Source organism: Python bivittatus, unplaced genomic scaffold, assembly GCF_059951505.1.
Source record: "Python bivittatus isolate LINGU-HERP-01145 unplaced genomic scaffold, Pbiv_v1 ctg000480_np1212, whole genome shotgun sequence".
In the NCBI taxonomy this organism is placed as follows: domain Eukaryota; kingdom Metazoa; phylum Chordata; class Lepidosauria; order Squamata; family Pythonidae; genus Python; species Python bivittatus.
The window spans coordinates 76,502,619-76,524,274 of record NW_028277075.1 but is presented as its reverse complement, the minus strand read 5'-3'; the positions used below and the strand labels follow the sequence as shown (position 1 = coordinate 76,524,274).

Sequence of the window (21,656 nt, the reverse complement as noted above, 5' to 3'; positions counted from 1 at the left end):
TCTAATCTATCCCTTACCTATCCTTCAGTCACAAAAATCCTACAAGACTGAAATTTTGCAGTTAAACTTGACATAAAAAGCACCAGCCCTCCTGGATTTATGCATATGTGATTCCTTCCCTTTCAATCAGACATATGCTTATGATAGCAGGATGCTGAATCTTCACTGTAGCCTGAGAAATAGTCAGTTTTGTGCAATTCTATTCCAATGATAAAATTTTACTTTCTCTTTTACAGTATCCCTTTGTGGGGTGGAGTCTTGATCACAATTGTGGACACCTTCTTCTTCCTCTTCTTAGACAAATATGGTAAATATTGGGCCAGAGGGAAGGAAAGCATACAGTACATGGCTGAGTCATCTATTGAGATATTCAAGTTTATGAGAGCTTGGGTACTGTGTAGTTAATGATATACCCATATATTGTAATGCCAATACTAATATCACCACTATGTATCGCCTGTATATTACAGTATCTGGAGCTATCATACTACGAATGCTATGGAGTTTTTGCTATGTATTTATGAGCAAGTACAATGGACATGTATGTAAGTTGGAGTACAGGTGGCCCACACAAAGCATAAGGATTGTTATAGTAGATGTCTGCTTCTGCAGCGGTTGGTACGGTACTAGAATGAAATTTTCTGTGAAGATACAAGCAAAAGTTCTCAAAATAAGAAACGGTTCTCACAATAAAATATAGTCCCCTCCCCCCCAAAAATAGATGGTACTCATGTGACCTACATGAGGCGGTGGCTCCGGGTGGAAAACTAACAAGAGGTGTGAGAAGAGTGCCAAACCAGGTTTGGCCAAACCAAGTTAGGACTGGCCAAGCCTTGTTAGAAAGTGGGTAGCATTGGTAGCATTTTGCATCCTAGAACAAGACACTCTGATGGTGAACATCCCAGCTTGGTTCTTCTGGAACTTGAACTTAGCCAGGCTAGCTACCTTTGAGTTGGTAAGGTACATATGAGTGGATGTATGCGTGAGCGTGTAAAGCTTTTATTTCAGAAAATAAACCTGTATTTTAAACCTGCATTTGTTTCTGTGTATCCAGAATCTTTGGCTGTATCAGAATAGCAAGGAGCACTCAAGGTATTATAAAGACACAGTGTGATTTCATGAAAATAAGTCCTATTTGCCTTGTACAATAAGTCGTACCAAGTGAAATGTTAAAAACAGCTTGAAGTAGCCATTAATGTAGCCTTGCTGGCTGGAAGCTCTCAGAATTTTGCTCATAGCACCTCAGAAGCGCACCAGACTGAGAATAGTTTAATTGAGAATCCCAATGCCTCCTATGGAGATTAAACCTTTCTCTTTCCTCTTTCCCTGGCAGGTCTCAGGAAGTTAGAAGCCTTTTTTGGCCTCCTCATTACAATCATGGCAGTAACGTTTGGCTATGAGGTAAAGCATGCTCCCTTCCACCACATGTGAACATTTCAACCACTCTTCTCCAGGCCGTCTAGCAGTCTGACCCTTTGGTCCTAAAAAAAATCTCTCTCCAGCATCCAACAGAGTAGTCTTCTCCAACCTGGTACCCCACACAGGTGCTAGGATACAAAGTAATCCCCAGCAAGTTAACATCTGGGGAAGGGGCATGTTATTGGGTGGGAATATCTGATCTAGTAATTAATTTAATTCAATATTCAGTGGCCAGCAATGGCAACCAGATGTCCCCAGGAAGCTCATAACCAAAGTATATGTCCTGCTTCTTCCCTCTTATTTGTACCCAGTGACTGATTTCCAAAAGTATTCCGGCATTTTGTATTTGGAGGATGAGGTTCCAAATAGCCTGAAATAACCAGTGCTCTATGTACTTGTCTAATATTAAAAAAAAAAAATCCAGGATGATGGCCATGACCACATCTGGTGACAATGAATGCCAGAAGGAAATTGCATTAGGGAAAAAGATCTTTGTGTATACTGGCATCAAAGCAATAGTCAATCACTGGAGCTAAGTTGACTGAACGTAATTGCCTGTGCTTTGTTCCATGTATTGAGAATTTCTTACTTTAGGTACAGCTTTGCCACCTAGGACTCACAAATGAATTACATTGCAGCACATTCTCACATCTTTCAGACAAATCAAGATAAACAACCACTAGGCTGACATCTGAAGCCCTTTCATAGTGCAGCAGCATTAGGTTCTCATCTTTTCTCTTCTTCTCTTCTTGGCTACACACACCTTCCCCAGCCCCTAGTAAACATCTAACTTGTTTCCCATCCCCTGGGTGCTCTAATTCCTCTTAACCTTTCTTCCAGGGCTCCTTGTAAGATTGGAGGCCATCTTCCCTTTTTATAGTTTCTGCCATTTAGAAGATGCATACTTGACAGTGGAAATGTAGGAGGAGATATGATCCCATTCCAAAAGAAAGCAATGTGTATCTTGCCTTTCTCCGCATTGCCTAAACTTCCATTCTTCTTTCTGCAGTACGTGGTTGTAAATCCTGATCAAAAAGAGGTACTGAAAGGGATATTTATTCCTTACTGTAAACACTGTGGACACGAGCAGCTTCTGCAGGCTGTGGGTATCATTGGAGCCATCATTATGCCCCATAACATCTATTTACACTCTTCCCTTGTCAAGGTCAGTGCTGGCACGTAGATACTTTATTTCAGGGCATAGATCAACAGTTCCTTGTCCATTGGATAGGAAGGCATCTTCCATGTCTTCAAAGTTGTTCACAGACCCTATGGCTTATGACAATGTTATACATTTATGATGGAGGAGAAGGCAAAGAGAAGAAAAATTATTCCCCAATGTCAGTATATACTATCTTGTAGTAAAGCATTATTACAACTTATATGACATTTATTGGGGGACTGCATTTTGCAACACCAGCAAAGCAAACCAGGATAGCCCCCTGCTGATATGGCTTAGGCCATATCTCTTGCATAGTCTCTGGGTCTTCTCTGCAGGTAAAATTCCATGTTTTTAGCACTTACAACCTAATAGAAGTAATATGGGAAATATATGACATATTTTGCAATGTTTCAAGATTTAAGATAACAATATAGGTAGTCCTCGTTTAGCAACTGCCTCATTTAGCGACCATTCACAGTTACAACAGTGATGAAAAAGTAACTTTGCGATCAGTCCTTGCATTTACAACCTTTGCAGATCTGTACAGCAAAGGAAAGCTGAAGTAAGATCATAAGCAGAGTTGCAGTTTCACTTAGTGACCATTTTGCTTAATGACCAAGTTGCAGGTCCAAATTGTGATCGCTATACGAGGACTACCTGTAAGGGTTTCTGAATTATTGCAGGAGAAGGAATATATATTTTTCTTAGTGCTCAGAATGTTCCCCCAGCTATTTTCTCTCTGCAGAGGAAAAGATACATTTTTTTCTTCTGCAGGTAGGGAAACAACTTGGCTGTGGATAGATTTTAAGCAGATAAAGGCTTGATCCAAACCTTGAGCTAAATCACATGACTTACTTGTTTTAGGCTTTGCAATGTAGTGTGAACCCACCCAAACCCATCTCAGAACAGCCCATGGTTGTTGTCCTGCACTTGTTCCAAAAACTCAAGCTGAGCCAGCCAGCTCTTCCTCCCTCCCTCCCCCCTCCCTCCCCTTGAACAGTGAGAGGAGGAAGAAGAGGAGGAGGAGGACCAGCAGCAGCAGCAGCAGCAGCAGCAACAACAACAACATGGCTAGCCATCAGCACCATGCCTCTCTCACTTTTGGTCACAGCTGGAGGGAGTTGGAAGAGCTCTCATCACTCAGACATCTTCAGTCGGGAAACAGAAGTTTTGCAATGTGACATTTGGGGAAGCCAGGCTGAAAGATGGTTGGCTTTGCTGCACAAGGGCAACACAGCTTGAGACCAAAGTGACTTGGCTCCAAAGCTCTGGGTGGAAGTGTCCAGAGGCCACCCATGCTGTTAATGCAGCAGCCCCCTACCATGACATCCTGTGTCCTATGGGGAAGGGGCAAGACCACAGGACTATCCTGTGGCACAGGTAAAGATAGAAACTATCGCATCTTTTCCCGACAGACCCGAGAAGTGGATCGCACCAACCAGAAGGCAGTGAAAGAAGCAAATATGTACTTTCTGATTGAATCCACCATTGCACTCTTTGTCTCCTTCCTCATCAACCTCTTTGTCATGGCTGTGTTTGGCCAGGCTTTTTTTCAACGCACCAACCAGGAAGCGGTAAGTCATGAACCCACATTTTCTTCTCTTGACACCTGCCCTGATATAAACATCTATAGTTCCTTCCCCCTACTTGTAGGCTTTTATTCTTTCTGACCAAAGGAAATTGTAGAAAAGAGCTTGGGGACTCCATCTGTCCATCAGCCCAAGAGCTCTCCAAAAAGTGAACCAAAGAGGGGCCAAATTTAGGTGGAGGGAGAAGTCACCAAAATATATGTATATGTATATGTATCTATGTATCTATGTATCGGGCAGCTGGATAGTGTAGTGGTTAGACTGCCACCCCTTGACATGGGAAATCGGGGTTCAAATCCCAACTGTAGGGGTCCTTGGGGAAAGACCCCCTAATGCTTCACCTGCCTACCTCAGATATGACAGTGACAAACTAACAGAGTCATGCTGGCTCGGACATTGCCTGGATTAACAAGGTCTGTGCCAAATGTTGGGGAACCAGGACAATCTGATGATAAGTGGGCTACTGGAACAAACCATATATGGATGAGACAAAAAAACCTGGAATTGATGGAATGCTACTACAGCAGGAGACCTAATGAGAAGGGATATATGAAACGTATGAGGGAACTATGGATGCATAGAAAACTACATCCACACTAACTGAGAAACAACTAGTTACCCAATGCTTCAAAATAGTGAAAAGGAAGCTGCTCTCACAATCTGAGATAGACCAGCTCCACATTACATTCCAGACTCAAGAAGATCCAGAAGAACAACTGGATGGGCAGCCAACACCTGAAGCTGGAACATCACTGCCACCCCCACCCCACCCCATTACAAAGCACAGCAGCAGATATGAGGCATAAGATCATGGATAAACTAGCTACAGTCAATCCTTGAGACCGATTACCAAGACTCAGTGGTGAGAAGTACCATCAGATAGTATGCTAGAAGATGCCAATAGAGCCCTCACAACAATCTCTACTACCACCATAACTCAAACGAATGAACTGGTATACCCTACAGCCATTGTAATCCTGGAGATGCTTGGCTACATGATCAAGCAGAACAACAGTACATAATCACCCTTCCACTCCCCCCGCTATAAAATGAAGGCTACCAGTCTAAGGGGATATACTAGAGAAACAGAAGCCAAGAAGATAAATGCCCTGTTCTCCAAAGAACCATCCAAGGTATACTCCCAACTGCAGTGCAACAACACAGTAACAGCAGAGCCACCAACAGCACACACTAAACAGTACTGAAAGTACATATGGGAGAAAGAGAAGACACATAACACCAGTGCAAAGTGGCTGCAGGGCCTGAGAGCAGACCACAGTAATCTCCCAGAACAGGAACCAGTCACCATCACAATAGCAGATATCCAACACCGGCTCAAGAACATGAAAAGCTGGACAGCACTTGGCTGCGACATGATCCACACTTACTGGCTAAAGAAACTAACAGCAGTGCATGAATGCCTAGCAGCAAAGATGAACCAGGTGCCAGCAGCAGGCTCCCATCCAGACTGGCTAGCACAAGGAAGGACAGTGCTGATCATGAAAGACCCTCACAAGGGAAGAGCCATAGAAGCAGGGGTCTACCACACTAGACAGGACCCAAGGTGCAGACTGTGCAGAGGCCTCAGAGACACTCCAACACATAGTGGCAGGGTGTAAGATGCAGGCAGGAATAGCATACACTGAATGGCATGACCAAGTAACTGGCATTGTGTACAGGAACATCTGCACAGTGTATGGGCTAGACCCTCTCAAGTCCAGATAGGACATTCCACATAAGATCATGGAGAATAACAGGGCTAAGTTCCTGTGGGACTTCCAGATCCAGACGGACAGGCAGGAACTGGTCAATCAACCAAACATCGTGGTAGTAGACAAGGACCAGAAGACAGCAGTGCTGATAGATGTAGCGGTGCCAAGTGATGGCATCATCAGGAAGAAGGAGTATGAGAAGCTGGAGAAGTGCCAGGGCCTGAAAGAGGACTTAGAGGGGATGTGGAAAGAAAAGGCCGAAGTGGTCCCAGTGGAGATAGGAGCACTCAGGTCTGTGACTCCTAAGCTGGGAGAGCGGCTCCAACAAATCCCAGGAACAACATCAGAGCTCTCTGTCCAGAAGAGTGCAGTGCTAGGAACAGCTAAGATACTGTGCAGAAACCTCAGACTCCCAGGCCTCTGTAGAGGACCCCAGATTGAGGAAGATACATACCACCCATAGGGGTGAGAGGGGAATTTTTTATATATATGAAGCAATCGATCAATCAATCAATTCAAGAAAGGGCCAGATCCGGCTGGGGGCTGTAGAGAATTTTTTTTTAAAGCAGGAAAAAAATCACCCAGTGCATCTCCATGGGAGAAGCAGTTGGACAGTGGCTTGGAATGTGGCTGACCCTTCCATTTTAAGTGACCCCTCTCTCTTCCTTCCCAGTCATGTGACCCAGAATGGAGCTATTCTGAAGCGGGTGGGAATAATCCCAAAAGCCCTGTTCTGCATGCTTTCCCTGTCTTGTTTTCTCTGCTTCCCTAGGGAGGCTTAGGAAAAAAGAGGGTGAGTTAACCCTTCGGCCAAACAGAATTGGCCATTCTCTTCCTGTTTACCCATCTTAGCCCATCTGATAGAAACACCTTCAGTATGTAAGACTGATATTTCAATGACTGGGAGTCAGAGAAACAGGGACCCACTAGTGTAAACCAATGCAGTTAAGAGCTTCCCTTTACCATCTGTGAAGAAGGAAGAAAACTGAAAGGCAGATTTTTGCATCGTTAGCATATAAGAGAAGTGTTCCTACCATTAGACAGAAGAAGCTGGCCATCATAGGCAACAAAGGCTAGAGAAAAGGGGCACAAGGGATGGTAAGGTGCAGAAGGACAGACCTGTGGGTCCCACGTATTTGTGTGAGAGAGATAATTTGCTCTAGAGAGTTTACACAGACACACAGAGAGACACAAAAGGGGGGCTAGTAGGGATGACAAGGAACACTGGAAGAGATTAGTAGCATTAAAGAGATTTAAGGTAGAATTATCCTGCAACTTCACAAACAGCAGGGTGGTCTTTTTAACGGCAGAGCAAAGAGTGCAGGAATTTGCTGGTCCAAGGTTCCTTTTCTAGAGTAATAAGTCTTTTTCTGATGTCTAATGAGACAATTTTGGTTTTAACTTTTGTCTTATATGTTCCAGCATGATGTCTGTGCCAACCACAGCTTATTCTTGAATCAGAGTAGTTTCCCCAACTTTCCTGAAAACAATGAGACTGTGACTGTGGATATTTTCCAAGGGGTGAGTATCCAGCAAAATGATGGCTATCAACCAAATTGCCCCTGATACAAAATAGGTGAACTTCATAGAATCTCCAGATGAATAGTCAATTGCTTCTGTTCTCCCAAGGAGGTGTACTGAGAAGCCAACTGGCAGCCAATGCAGCTCCAATAATAATGTTATTATATGGGCAAACCTAGGAATGCCCATAATTACTTGGTCACCCCCTGCTGAACCAGCTAAAGCTTCCAACTGGTGTGCAAGGGTTGCTTTGCATTGCATTAGTCCAGACATGAGTTGACAAGGGCATGAGTGATCATGAGCAAAGCTTCCGCTTCCAGAAATGGTTACAACTGGCACAAAAGATGTAACTGTACAAAGGCCCTTCTGGCCATGGGTTCAGAAGTGCCCTCAGATTGTAGCCAGCTGTCTCTGGGGAATACAGCCCCATCTTAAGTTACAGATGTTAAACTGTTTCCAGAATCAGTTGGCTTTCAAATCTGCAGTAATTCCATCTTGCTGGGATTGAATCTGAGTCTGTTTCTCCCCACCTTCCTATTCCATCTTCAAATTCCACCATGTTGCCTTTCTAAGCAAGCGTGCAGATGTGCAGTTAAGTAGTCTCTGCATTTTGATGATATACAGTATATCCCTGCCAGTAGATGACCCCTCCTAGCAGGTTCATGAAGATGTTACACAACAGGGAGATGAGGTCCAAGACCTATGGTTGTCACTTCTATTGCTTCTTAAGTTTCCTTTTCTTACCTTGAAGCCTTGGGATTGATTTAAGTTTCCCTCTCTCCCACTCCCTCGCTTTCATTTTAATTAGAGTTATTAACTAATTACTTTCTGTTTTAGTTCTTTAGGTTGTAGCTATTGTCACTATAATGTTAGGCTTTAAAAAAATGAGATGGTGAGTGGCTTTGTGGAACTTTGCTGGATGAAGTCAACATGATTTTGTGCATTTTTACACAGTACAACGAGCATATGCATTGTTGTATGCAAACCATAAATGTTTGCCTTTTTCTGTGCAGGGAATTATCCTGGGATGCTACTTTGGGCCCATTGCTCTCTACATTTGGGCTGTTGGAATCCTTGCAGCAGGTCAAAGTTCAACCATGACAGGAACTTATGCAGGACAGTTTGTTATGGAGGTGAGAAAATACCTGGGGAGGTATGTACAAAAGGGCAAGATTTGGACAAATGTCCCTCTCAGATTCATCCTGTTTCTTAGAAACCCTTCCACACAAGTCTAAAGGCATGACTACAGTGTGTTACTCAAAAAAGGGGGAAATCACTTATTTTCATCTGTGTTTAATTTTACTATCTTTATGCTAATTTTAAAAGAGCTTAAATTATTATTTTTAACAATTTTTAGGCTTTGTGAATCCTAAATATGGATAAAGCAAAACAGCTAGTCTTTAAGTCCATCAGGGCAGAAAATGGGAGTCAGACGCACTGGGCAAGCTATAGATTTCCTATAGAATTTGGATTCTGGACACTTCCATTTTAGATAGAAACAGTAAAATAGTAAGCTATAAACACTGACACAGATCAATGTAAAATTAATAAAACCATGTACTTGGAATCAGAAACGGAAAGAACACAATTTAGTTTTATCATCACAAGTACAACTTAGTAACATTTTTTTTCTCAAACATCTACCAACCACAACAACTCTTTAAATATGCCCTCAGCAAATGGGATGGCTTATCTCAGATCCAGGTAGAACAGATCCTTAAATCTGGGGGGACTGACATTCAGGATTGCTGATGATAGAGACAAAGGATGAGCAACCCACAGGACATGGATGATCCTTCCTTCCTCCCTTCCTTCCTTCCTTCCTCCCTCCCTCCCTCTAAAATAGGTGCAAAAGCCCTGTTAGGTGTAATGTACAATTTTCTTTGTTTTTAAGTTACAAAATGAAAAAAAAAAGAAAGAAAACTGAAACTTTTTTATCACTCCCCTCACTTTTATAGTCTCTCCTGTCTTTGAATAACTTTGCCTTTCTTACTTTCCTTAGCCTCCCCCCCCCCAGTGGAATCATTAGTTGTATCTATGTCTTGATATGTCTTTGTCAAAGTATGTGTGAAACCAGAAGTATCCTGATTCATATGACCATTTCTGATCCCAATTATTTCATTTAATAGCTGCTGGAATCCCAAGATTCCCATTTCTCTCATCACCCCTCCTGACTTGTCGCACAGGTGAAATATTCCTGCTTCTTCTAATAATTTCTCCCATGATTTTTCAGCTCTGTGTGTCTAAGTTCAGACTCATTTTATCCTGTTGGCACTTGTTCAAGGGAACATCTCTTAGGGCCTTTTCCCATGGCACAGTTCATATGCTATCCTTGAGCTGGAGAAAACAATTTGTCTAACATTTGCTTTCCATACTGCCACTACTTCTTTTTCCGTGCCCCAATAATCTCTGCTGTGGCTTGCTACCTAAAGGTGGTGTCCTGGATTTGGGGCTTGCGTAGCATTTTAAACAAAGCAATTGATTAAGCCCCCCCACCCCAGCTTTCTTGCTCTTCCCCTTCCTGGACATCATCAGCCAGTGCGAAATCATCCACCATCAAGGCTAGCAGTTTTTAAGATGGCTAAACCAATGCTCCACAAGCCTGATCAAAGGGCTTTCACAGGTGAAGATGAAGCACGTTTTGACAGGTGGATGTGCAAAATTGCTGTTGTGTTCTTTGAATCTCTGTTAGGCTTTGTTCCAGGAGGAAGAGCCCCTCCTCCACCTTTGATCCCCAACGGGAGTATTTGAACATGGTCATGAGCAACAGCACTCCAGCCACTGCCAGACAACTAGGCCTAACTATCATTTTAATTTCCCACAAGGCCCCACAACAAAGCTACATTAAGAGCATTGGGGGAAATTAACATGCAGGGCTAGATTCGGGTTCACAATGCCAAAAAATTACTGAGTGGAAGTGCAGTGTGACGGAAGGCACAGCAGCAGACCAAGGCCACTGCTGGCCCCACATTGGAGGGCTTAATTTGAGCCAGGTCTCCTCTGAATTCTGCTCTAGGGCCAGTCTATGGTGTCGTATTTTCATGCAGGAAGATGCAGCAAAACAAAGGAAGTCTGCTGTGCAGGCACAGAAGATGTTTTCCTACTTACAGTCTAAGGCTCTCTTTGCTTTTATATGTTTCCACCGTTAGATGAAGCTTTTTTTTTTTTTTTTTGGTCAGACCGCAGCTTGTACTCGGTCAGAGAAGCCTTGTTATTGGTGTTCGGGTTTTTTAGATGGAGTCTGCTGAATCAAACTTCAAAAAGATCCAGAAAAGCAGTGAAAATATATCTATAAATCATTAGAATAAGAGGGCTGGTTAAAATGTGCCTCTTTTTCAAGACAGGACAACTGTAACTCATTAGCCTCCAGGGTATAATTCTAATTAAAGCTAGGTGAAGACATTTATCGGGAGTTGCGCCAGACTCTTGTGGTAAACCTGGGCTATAAGAAATTGCAATGCTGCCATCTATGGGCTAATTGAAGGTCCACCATTCAGAAGTGCCCAGATGGATCAAAGCAACCCCTGCATACCACAGGAGTCCACCAGATGCCTCAAGAAACCTTGTAAACAGAGGAGGAGGAACCCAATATTCTCCCACTTGATTCCATAACAACCAGCATTCAGTAGCGTATGTTCTCTATAAGCTTAATCATGATTAACACTAGATAGGTTTCCTCTGGATAAAATACTTGAAATGGGCTTCTTCCCAGAATCGTTCTTATGCTGTAATACACCCACACAAACATACTGTTTGTGTGTGCTTATCTGATCCGCTAATTTGATCCACATGCAGTCCCAGGCTATGGGATGCTCTAGGCATAATTTTAAGATTGTCTTCCCCAAGCTGATGTGCTCCAGTTATGTTGGGCTAGAGGGATTTCATCCCAAGCCAGGATGACCTGAGAATGCAAGTGAGGGAATGTAGCCTCTAACCCAGTTTAGAAATAGATTCCCCAAAGTTTACTGAAAAGGAGATATTTTATATCTTTGTTAGATTTATAACCACTTTTTCTTAAGGAACAGAAGGTATGCATAGAACATCTTTCTTCTATTTTTCCCAGAAGAAAACCGTGGGGGGGGGGGGGTTGAGAGATCATGGCCAGCCCAGTGACTTTCTATGGTTAAAGAGGGACCTGAAGTTAGGTCTGTCCACTCCTATGGCTCTTCTGTGTGGCAACCCTAACTGCTGCTATGCAGTGTGGGAGCCAGCAGAAAACTCTGCCACCTTAAAGAAGTACTGATAGCATTTCCAATGACTACTCTGCTGGGCAATGAAACAGAGTAGGGGTTCTGTCTGCATGAGAAGTGGGGGAAGAAGAGGGGAAGCAGGAAATGGCTCTTTGGGTGCCATAACTGGTCTTCTGCTGTCAATGCTGCAATCTGACAGAGTCATTGCTCTATGGGATCAAAGAACTGGCAACAATTTTTCCCCATTTCTCTTTATCCCCCTGAAGGGGAGAAAGGGAGATTCAGGAAGAACCAATTTCCCCCACAGGAAGAGGAAAGTGGGGTGGATCCAACTTGGCAGCCAGCAGCCCTACAGTGAAGTTGCCCACCCACTTGCAGCTTGGATGCTGGAGGGCCTAAGCTGCAGGGTGGGGGTTATATAAGTGCCCAGGGTCTTCCAGAAGCCTGTTAGAGAAATGTCAAGAAGTCCTTCCCCACCATGGATAACAGGAGAAGGTGGGGAAAAGAAGTGGGGTGGGAGGAATGTCTCCCTTGCTGCCTGTTCCTGATCCTCTGGACCCTGGAGAATGGACAAAAGACTTGATTTCAGCCTTGCTCCCTTCTGTAAGGGGAAGTGGGTCTTTTTGGTACCCAGAGAATTGGCACCTCAAAGACCAGATTTCCAGCCTTGTCTCCCACTTTTCTTCCACTCATGGTTGGCAAGAGAAGTGGGGGAGATGGCTTTCTGGCATGGTGGGAGAATCATGGCTTTCTGTAGTCAAAACAGAAATAGCCCAGGAATCAGGAATCAATGGGAACAGGGCAGCCCCCCCCCCAATTTACCTCAGAATGATTCACCGCAGATTGACCACCTGCTATAGCTTGTGCCAGCAGAAATGGGAAAATATCACTATTGAAGTAGATCAAGGAAAGATGGGGTGAGATTGCCTTCGCTTGTGGACCAAGAACAGGCTGAGGATAATGTCATGCATTCATATCCTCAGGAAATGGTAATGGAGCAGGTGAGCCTGTTCTGTGAGGAGTTCTGTTCGGAGTCTATTCCTCCATAGGTATTGTGTATGATTCAACAGGTTCTCTGCTTTTTCATTTTTTTAATTTTTGAACCAGAGGTTCAAAAGTGTCTTGGCTTGTGAAATTCATACCTTTTCTGCTTCTTCAGTGATTAGGCAATTCGCTTGTTCTTTTAGAGCGCCAATTTGATGTCTGGGAAATGCTCTATCACTAGCAATGCCTACCATGGTACCCATTTGGGAAGAATAACCCTTACACACACTCTACATTCCAGATGCATCCTCCAGCCAAATAACTCAACTTTTTACTTTTTTGCAATAATTTAAACTCACCACTAGGTTGCAACCTTTTTCAAAATAGTTGCAGTTCTGTTAGTGATGAATTGTACTTGAAGTTGCTGTTCCTTCTACTGGCATTACCTACTTGCCCCTAATCGTGGTACAAAAATGCCTAGGCAGCATCATTTTTCTGCCCTGCTTTCAACTTGTCCCCAGCCCACAACTGAGACAGGCTTAAGTAGTTCTTAGCTGTCACTGTCACTTAAAAGAATGTTTTCCTTCTTACTCTGACACCATCCAAGAGCAGCCTCAAGGAATGCAAGAGGTTCAGCTTGGATTTTTCAGATGACCAAGGGAGGGGGGCTTGATAAAGATAGCAGTGTCTACCAATGACTTGACCTTTATAAAACCAGCTCTTTTTTTATTATTATTCCCTTCAGGGTTTCTTGCAGCTGCGCTGGTCTCGCTTTGCCCGTGTGGTCTTCACTCGCTCCTTTGCCATTCTTCCCACTGTCTTTGTAGCTGCCTTCAGGAACGTAGGAGACTTAACAGGCCTCAACGATCTTCTAAATGTACTGCAGAGCATCCTGGTGAGCTTCCAGTCCCTAGCAACATCCTTCTCTCACGATTCTCAACGACCTGACTAGCTGTAGACTTCTAATTCCATACACCCCCTTCCTGAATCTGGCACCCTGCAGATGAATAGACTTCAGCTCCCAGAATTCTCTGCAGTACTATCTGAATGGGGAATTCTAGCATTGAAATCTACCATTTTGGAAAGTGTCCAAGTTCAGTCAGACTGCATTAAGACTATAACTCCCATTAAAACTCCCATTATTCCCTCTATTCTTGGCCATCCTAATAATGATGGAGTTTGTAATCCAACGTATCTAGAGGCTGTCCATCTGGGATGACTGTTATTGGTCTCTTCCTGCCAATCTTTCTTTCAAGGTACTACTCACATTTTCTTTTAATTCTGCAAATTACAGAGCCAAATAAAATAGCCATCTCTTCACATAGTATGGTTAGCCAGGTCAGTGGAAGAGCAAACAGATTGCACAACATGCTTAATTGGTGTCCACCTTGATTTGTTTTCAGTTTATTTGTTTTTGTGGCTTCATGTGTTCTGCAGGCCCAGCTTGTTTGCTTAGTTTAAGATTCAGTTTATTGTAAGAATGCAGAAAATGGGCTAATTCAGTAACCAGATTAAGTGTGTTTTGTGAATCCAGACTCCCAGTGGAAATGCAACATAAACATTGGTTATCTGTTAGCAATAAACTAATTTATTTAACCATATTTGCCAAAAAATAGTGACCACAATCTTTATCTGATAGGGACATGAAGGAAAAGATTTCAAAAAAGACTATTCTAGGACTTTCATCAAATTCCTAAAGTGCTGTGTCAGGAATGGGCATTCTACAACCACCAAATGTTGTTGAATTATATTTCCCAACATTCTTCTCCATTGGCATGCAGACCAGGACTGCTGAAAGATGGTTCAACAACATCTGGAAAGCCCCAAGTTTTTCCACTCCTGAGGATAAAGCAAAGACTTCTTCTCTGATATTCTATGGGTCAAGACTAGAGCTAGTGAGCTCATGTTACAGGAGGAGAGCTTTGATTAAACTCCAGGAATAACTTAGTGATGGTAGGTGCAGTTGGACAGTAAAAACACAGTCAGAGCCTTTCAGGTTGAAGCTGGACAGTCATCTGCTAGCTTTGGATATCTTTCATCAGATAAGGAATGGACTACGATCCAGCATTATGGTCCTATAACAGTGTTAGGTAACGTAAGTGCCTTTTAGATTAAATCTAAAATCCACCATGAACAGTGGTTAGGAATTATAGTAGTTGTCCAAAAGTATCTGGAAGACACAACATTGTCTACTTCTGCTATGATGTAATACTTGCTTGCTAAAAGATCCTGTGAGGCAAACAAGAAACTATGGGAGTCTAGGGCAAAATGCTGTAATGGGTCTATGAGCAGTGGGAACTATCCAATCAGCAGTAGTCCCTTAGAAAATATTTTGGTGGTCTGTACATATAGTGCCATTAAAATTTCTGGGACAGAGAAGGGATACAGAAAGAAAACAGTGTTCATTTTTAAAACCTGCATTCATGCATAACCTATTTTTTTCTACCTAATTCTAGTTACCGTTTGCTGTCATACCTGTTCTCACCTTCACCAGCATGCAACCTCTCATGAAGGATTTTGTCAACGGGATGTAAGTAGCAAAATATGGATGGGGACTCCTTGGTGATCCCGAGGACCATTTCCATCTTACATTTATACTGTTGAACCTGCCACAGAACCACACTGCCCAGGTCTCTATTGTCCATCAAAGTACAAGTTGGTCATGTTTGCTTTTCCTTCCATATAAATAGCTTTTTCTTCAGGTTGCTCCATAAAGAGAAGATGCTCAGGAGGTGTCCCTTTCAAGTCAAGCTTAACCCCTGATGACTACATGGATATGCTCATCCTTTCTTGGCAATAATAAGTCACAATAAATATAGGCTTTATTCATGCTAATTACACTATTTAGAAGATTGCATGGTTTCCATTTCTTTGAGGACAAAAATGGAAGAAATCAAGATATTAGGTGTTCTAAGAAGAGGGAAAGACTTCTACTCCCCACTAACCTTTTCTACTCTATGTGATTTGGCAGACAAAGATCTAAAATGTGGTTGAAATAGAACTGCTTCAATAGCCTTGATCCTCCCATGTTTTTTTTTTCCCCTCCACTCACTTTCTCTCTCCTCTGGTTTTCTTAGCATTGGGAAATTTCTAATGATCCTGGTCACTGGATTAATCTGCGCAATCAACCTATACTTCGTGGTGACAAGCATCATAAGCCTGAACTATCTGGCTTACTACATCGCCATATCATTTGTGCTACTTGCTTATGTGGCCTTCGTCTGCTATCTGGTAGGAAGCTTGTATGTAAATTGGGCACCATCCATAGTAGATGATTATCCCCAAACTGGATTTAACAGTTATAGGGATTATCTATTCAACAGATAAGATTGTTGAACCTATTGCGTTAGGCTGTTCCTAATGCAAAATCTCCAGAGAAGATCATCAGTGACCTGAGTCCTAGTGGTGAAAGAGCAATGCTGCTTTATCCTGAGTACTCAGTCAGCCCTTGTGGATCTCCTTCTCTTCCCCCATTCCTAATCATAATTAAAAGTGATGTTATATGAAGATAGACAGGTATTTATGAAGCAATATAATGGAGAAGGCACAGAACTAGACTGGCATTGCATAACATGCTAAGCCATAACGTGTTTGGCTTTAGCACAGCATGTTGTGCCAGTTCAATATGCCATTTTTAAGCAAATCACAGACAGCTTAGCACAACTTCTGAAACAGATCTATCAGTCCCAGGGAAATGATATCACCTTAAGTAAGTTCCTTGCAGAAAGAAAAGGTGCTCACACGTATCTCTTGTTAGGACTAGAAGATATTGGTTGAGAATTCCAGGAATGGCAGCCCCAAGATATCTGAAGGACAAAAGTATGAAGACAAATTTAAGAATTTAAAAGAATTGTAATGGGAAAAATGGGTTAGTCACACAGAGACACAGAAGCTTGCCTGTTTGCTGTTGCGGGCAAATGGAGAAAATAAGGAAGATTCTTTGGTATGATGTCAAGACTCTCATTTATTTATATATATATAAATAAATAAATAAATAAATATTTATATATATTTAGCCACCCATCTCATATACATGACTTATATGATTTGTTCTTGGATTTTGTCATCATTCCAGATTTGGACCTGTCTCATTTCACATGGAGCTGCCTTCCTGGCTCGTGGGCCCCATACTCGGTTCAGTTATGGACTGCAGTGATAGTACATCCCACTCATCACCACTGGAAGCTGCTGAATCACTACTGTCTCTCCCCAACAAAACAGGAAGCAGCTGCTCCTGGGCATCTGCCAGGAGGCAGAGGTGTCAGAACCACAGTTTCTGTTGGCAAGGGATGGACTTCAGCATCAGTAGCGATCACTCAGCAGCACAGTGCCTGCCTTGCAGGTGAAAAGTTCCAAGGACAATTTCTGGCGTTCATAAAGAATCTTCAGACTCGGAAGAGCTGTGGTGTAACTTCCAGAGAGGGTTCAAGACTTGATGCACTCATGTTTTTAATCCTGACAATATGTAGCTGGTTAGAAAAAAAGTGTAAAGAAAGAACTATGAAGAAAGTATTCCAGATACTCACGACCAGCCAGACCGGCTTTGTGTGGGACATCAAGACACGCACTTCAGTAGTGGGTGGAGAGCAAGCCTTTTTCAAGGGGGGCGGGTTCAGGAGCTTAAGGAATGGGGGTAAAGTCCCAAATTTTTGATGCCACCCATTGGTGAGGCCACAAAGGAATGCTGGAAGAATGCACATGTCCTTTCTTTCCTACTTTTTGCACCACTGCTTTAGACTTTCTCCTTTAAGCTGCATACACTGGCCTGCGACTCTCTGTGGGAAATCCTCCAAAAGAATATGCACCTTATATTTACATTGCAGGATCTGGCAGCTATTCCTTCTTTGTCCCACTGTAACATAAAGACTTGTATCAGAGCCTGTAACTGGCATTTCTGCAGACCCACACTCTGGTCAAGGATCCACTGCTGATCAACGGTTTTGCTCCACATTCTCCATGCTATTGTTGCTTGACTTCTGCCCTCTGGTTGGAAGGAGTAATGAGACTGACAGATGAAGTAGTGGGTCACCTTGATTAGAACAAGGGAGCCCACTCAGTGTGTGGATTCACACATTGTGCTAAGCCATGGTTTATTTAACTATGGTTTATTGAATAATATGACATTGGCGTTTTTGACATAACATGATAATTTGGGATTTACAAATTGCAGATGTTGGATTTACACAGTACACCAAATCAAAGCAAAAGCACTATGTTTAAGAAAGGATAGGAAGGGGTTCAATAAATCCAGGAGGAGAAAAAGATGTCTGAAAAAGCTGGGGAGCAGAAATCAGCAGTGGGAATGAAGAGAGGACGATAGCCAGAGAAGGGAAGAGAAAAACTTACACACCGCTACAAACACACAGAGAGAGCTTCTGCATACAGAGAAAGGCTATCCCAACGTTTTGTGGCGAGCCCCGCCCTTCCTGGCTGCCAATCCACGGTGGTGCTCAGCAAGCTTTTCCAGCCTTCCAAACATGTTCATGATATCCCAGAGTCTGGAGAGCTCTGCCCTCGATATAGTAGTTAAATAAAAGGGGGGATTTCCTGCTACAATTCTCCGTACCTTTTAAACCTGCATAGCTGGCAAAGCTGTAGGAGCCCTGACTTTCTTAACATCTGATCACTTTACCTGAGAGAATGGGTTTCAGTTTTAATATTGGTGCTTCTGTCCAAAAAAGTAACTTGATGGTGTGCAGAAATTGATAGGTGCCAGATTCTATATCTGTGCAGCAGATACTTTTCATCTGCTTATTTTAACTGGCTGGCAACCAACAACCCATTAGTATGTTTTCAATCCTTCTGAAGACAGCCTCCACATGCAGGCAGGGAAAATTTGCCTTTTTCTTTTTAATCTCTGGCCCTATAAACTGATTGTATCTTGTTCTAAATTCAGTTAACTGACTTTTTTATTGCGTTGAACTGATCAGCTAAGTTATGGAAAATTAGGACCATATAGATCAATACTGATGTTTTGGGGCCATTTGTACCTTCCCCACCTCCGCTGCCCACCATAGTTTTAGACTAAAGAATGCACAGTTTTTTCTTCAGTGAAGATTATCAAGTGATTTCCAAGAATCAAAAGATGTGAACTGTGCGGTACTGATAAAGTTGCTGAAAACAAATGCTCAAATCAAATAAATATTCTACATTGTTAAAAAAGCAAATCTTTTGAAATTTGCAGGGAATGGCATGCCTTACTGTTACTGGATTTATCTTTGTAGAGGTAAATTAGGTAAGGGGAGAACCAGGACCACACAATGTAGAGTTTGCTTGTTTGTTAACACGACTGTTGTACTCCACAAACCATGGTTAAAACAAACATGGCTTAGCACAGTACATGAGCCTACTGCTACCTTACAGCAATCAAATTCTCAGAATTGAGCAGGGATTTGGACCTTACAACATCTCATATCCAGCTAAAACATTCCATCCATTGTGGCACAGTCAACAATCAGTACTTAAATCAGCACTGATAATTACTAATGCTATATAAAATCAAATTTCCTTCTTTACAGCCACATTTAAGCAGAAACCCCACGTACCTGCTGTATTGTTTGTATATCTTTCATTCATTGCAGTACATTCCCCTAACAGTGTACAATCAATGGCCCACCATATGCCATCAAACCATCTCCCATTAGCCCCAACTGACAATGGCTAGTGATCAGGGAATAACAGGACTTGTAGTCCAAAGGCATTCAAAAGTGCCACAGTTTTCCCACCCTGATCCATCAGGTCTGGTCAGGTCCCAAGAGTCCTTCCCCTTGAGGTCCCTCAGCTGGCCTTTCCTGATAAGGATAGATATTCTTCCACATGCTCTGGAGTGCAAGCTAAAATCTTTCTTGATGTTCCCTGCAGCCTTTCCAGCTCACATCTATGTGAATTAGCAGCCCCTGGAGATGCTCCTATCCAATTAGTATCTTAATAACACTCTTCTGCAGGGACTAAGCTTTCTACTTTGAGCACCAAACCTGCGAGTCTTCTGCACTTGGCCAGTGTGGCTCCAAATTACTGCTCCCACCTTATAGATTTGTGACTTCCAGGGGAATAAGAAGTGGCAACTGAATCCCCCACAACTGGGGGATTGGCCTTTGAGCCAAAGAAAGCATAAATGTGGAAGCCAGTGTGGTCCCTAACATTAATCTTGCTTGCTCAAGAAGAATCCTCTAAGCCTGGCATCTTCAACATGGCATGTAAAGGGGGATAAAGTGCTTGCTGACACCTCTTATGATGGCTTCTGGGCTTTCTCCTTGTTTTCTTTAGTTAAAACAATAGGCTGGTATTCAAAACAACAGTCTCCAGCATTATTTTTAGTCCCAAGAAAGCCTCCATGCTCCAGCAGTCCAACAAGCTTTCTTTAAAAATATGGGTAGCTACAACCTAGAGCTTCTGATGTGCCTCCCCAGAATAAAAATAACAGGACTAGTAGTGGGTTCCTGAGGTCAGGGGTGGGAAGTAGGAGTGGCAAGTAGAATTCTGGGAACTTGTTACCATTTCATGAATGGGCAAACTGCCTTCCCAGTGGCCACAAGAATGCCCATTGCACACTTTGAGAATTCTTAAGCATGCCCACCGGCTCTAACAGATGAACGCCCTCTGAACATGTAATACTGACTTCTTTCCAGCCAGAGCCAAACACACATTTTACAAGTTTGATTATACTGGAAACTTCTAGATCAAGCTTTTTAAATCTACTGATAAGGCCCTTTGATGGTGAAACTGACAAGAATGCTTGCCTTGCATATACTGAATGGCAGCTTTTATACAAGGCAGAATTATAACACTCAATAAGGAAGTTAACCAAAGGTTATTATTGGCCGTTTGACCACCTCCTGCTTTGGCTAGCTGGAGTTTGCTTATAGCTATATGGAATAAAGAGTGACTCTTCCATTAATTAAAATGAGAGAAGCATTCATCAATCACCAAACCATATTAAAATACATATGATTTGGGACTAAGTATTGACTTCTATAAAAGTAGGATCACTAGACAGAAGGCTTTGGTAACCCTCTGCTGATATTTTAACATGAGCAGGGGTGAATCCACACCAGACGGGGAGTCAAAAAAGTCAAGATGGCATCTATGGCCACACGATCAAAGCTTCACCCTTTACATACAGCTTCAAGCTAACCTGGGGGATCTAAAACTTCTCTGCAAGCTAAAAAGGGTTTAGTCAGATATCCAAACCCAAAAAGTTCCACATTCTATGTGGGGAGCCAACATTTGTACAGCTGGAATAAATTAAGCATTCTATTTTCACAGCATATTCTAATTTCAGAATCTGAGAGTTCTCAGATTCAGTAGCCTTAGCATAAAGCTCTAGCCTTTTTCTCCCACTGACTAAAATGGGTCTATTTGAGAAATTCATCCAGATGCTTACACAGCTCCTTTAACCTTCAACTGCAGGAGGCTAGAAAACTAACAATGCCAAAAACGGGAGAAAACAGGCTGCACTGGGAAAGATGGCATGGGCAATAACAGACTGCTATTTCTGAGAAAGGGTAGTGCAAATGTTGAATAGAATCAAACAGAAAAGCAAAAGGATGATGGAAATGTCTGATGTTCTCCCCCCACCCTGCCTTCACTCCTGAAGCATGTTCTTCATATGTAAAAAAGTAGTATATCAGAGAAAGTACGCCAAGCTACGTCGTTGTTGTTATGATTATGATTATGATTGTTTTATGTACAGTAAAGGGTTCTTTCCCTTGACCTGTCTTTGGAAAAGCATTTTATAAAAATAATCCCTATATTTACAGCTTGAACTAATACCATTCACAGCCACGCTTTACCATTTGCTTCTCCCTAGACACTGAAACTGACCCTGATTTTTCCCTGACACAGGACAATTCTGCTGATGCTCTGGGTTTTTTCAAAGCCCTCCATATCCACATAGCACTACTGTTTACCCTGAAAGAAGCAGGCATCAATGCTGGTATTGTAAGGAGAGTCGGGAACTGAATGAAGAGAGAAAGAAAAGCCAGGAATTGCTAAGCATGCAGGAGCCATTGATTCAGTCTTTCACTCGCAACCCTGGAGAGGGAAGAAAGAAGTAGTTGATGAAATGCAACCAGTTCAG

General features: G+C 42.6%; 1 protein-coding gene across 5 annotated transcripts in view; it reads left to right on the top strand.

Moving 5' to 3' along the window:
• SLC11A1 (solute carrier family 11 member 1) overlaps nucleotides 1-21,248 on the top strand; it is a 33,617-nt gene extending 12,369 nt beyond the window's left edge. For 2 of the 5 annotated variants that reach the window (XM_015889752.3, XM_007437700.4), the window contains exons 6-15: nucleotides 237-307; nucleotides 1,334-1,401; nucleotides 2,429-2,584; nucleotides 3,997-4,155; nucleotides 7,305-7,403; nucleotides 8,417-8,536; nucleotides 13,323-13,472; nucleotides 15,034-15,107; nucleotides 15,655-15,808; nucleotides 16,653-21,241. In XM_015889752.3, coding sequence (XP_015745238.1) covers nucleotides 237-307; nucleotides 1,334-1,401; nucleotides 2,429-2,584; nucleotides 3,997-4,155; nucleotides 7,305-7,403; nucleotides 8,417-8,536; nucleotides 13,323-13,472; nucleotides 15,034-15,107; nucleotides 15,655-15,808; nucleotides 16,653-16,733 — 1,132 coding nt within the window. In that variant the 3' untranslated portion in view covers nucleotides 16,734-21,241. Of the gene's footprint in view, nucleotides 1-236; nucleotides 308-1,333; nucleotides 1,402-2,428; nucleotides 2,585-3,996; nucleotides 4,156-7,304; nucleotides 7,404-8,416; nucleotides 8,537-13,322; nucleotides 13,473-15,033; nucleotides 15,108-15,654; nucleotides 15,809-16,334; nucleotides 16,521-16,652 lie in introns of all 5 variants that reach the window. The other 3 variants (XR_003085755.2, XM_007437699.4, XM_025172866.2) reach the window with 3 other exon arrangements.
• The last annotated feature ends 408 nt before the right edge of the window (nucleotides 21,249-21,656 follow it).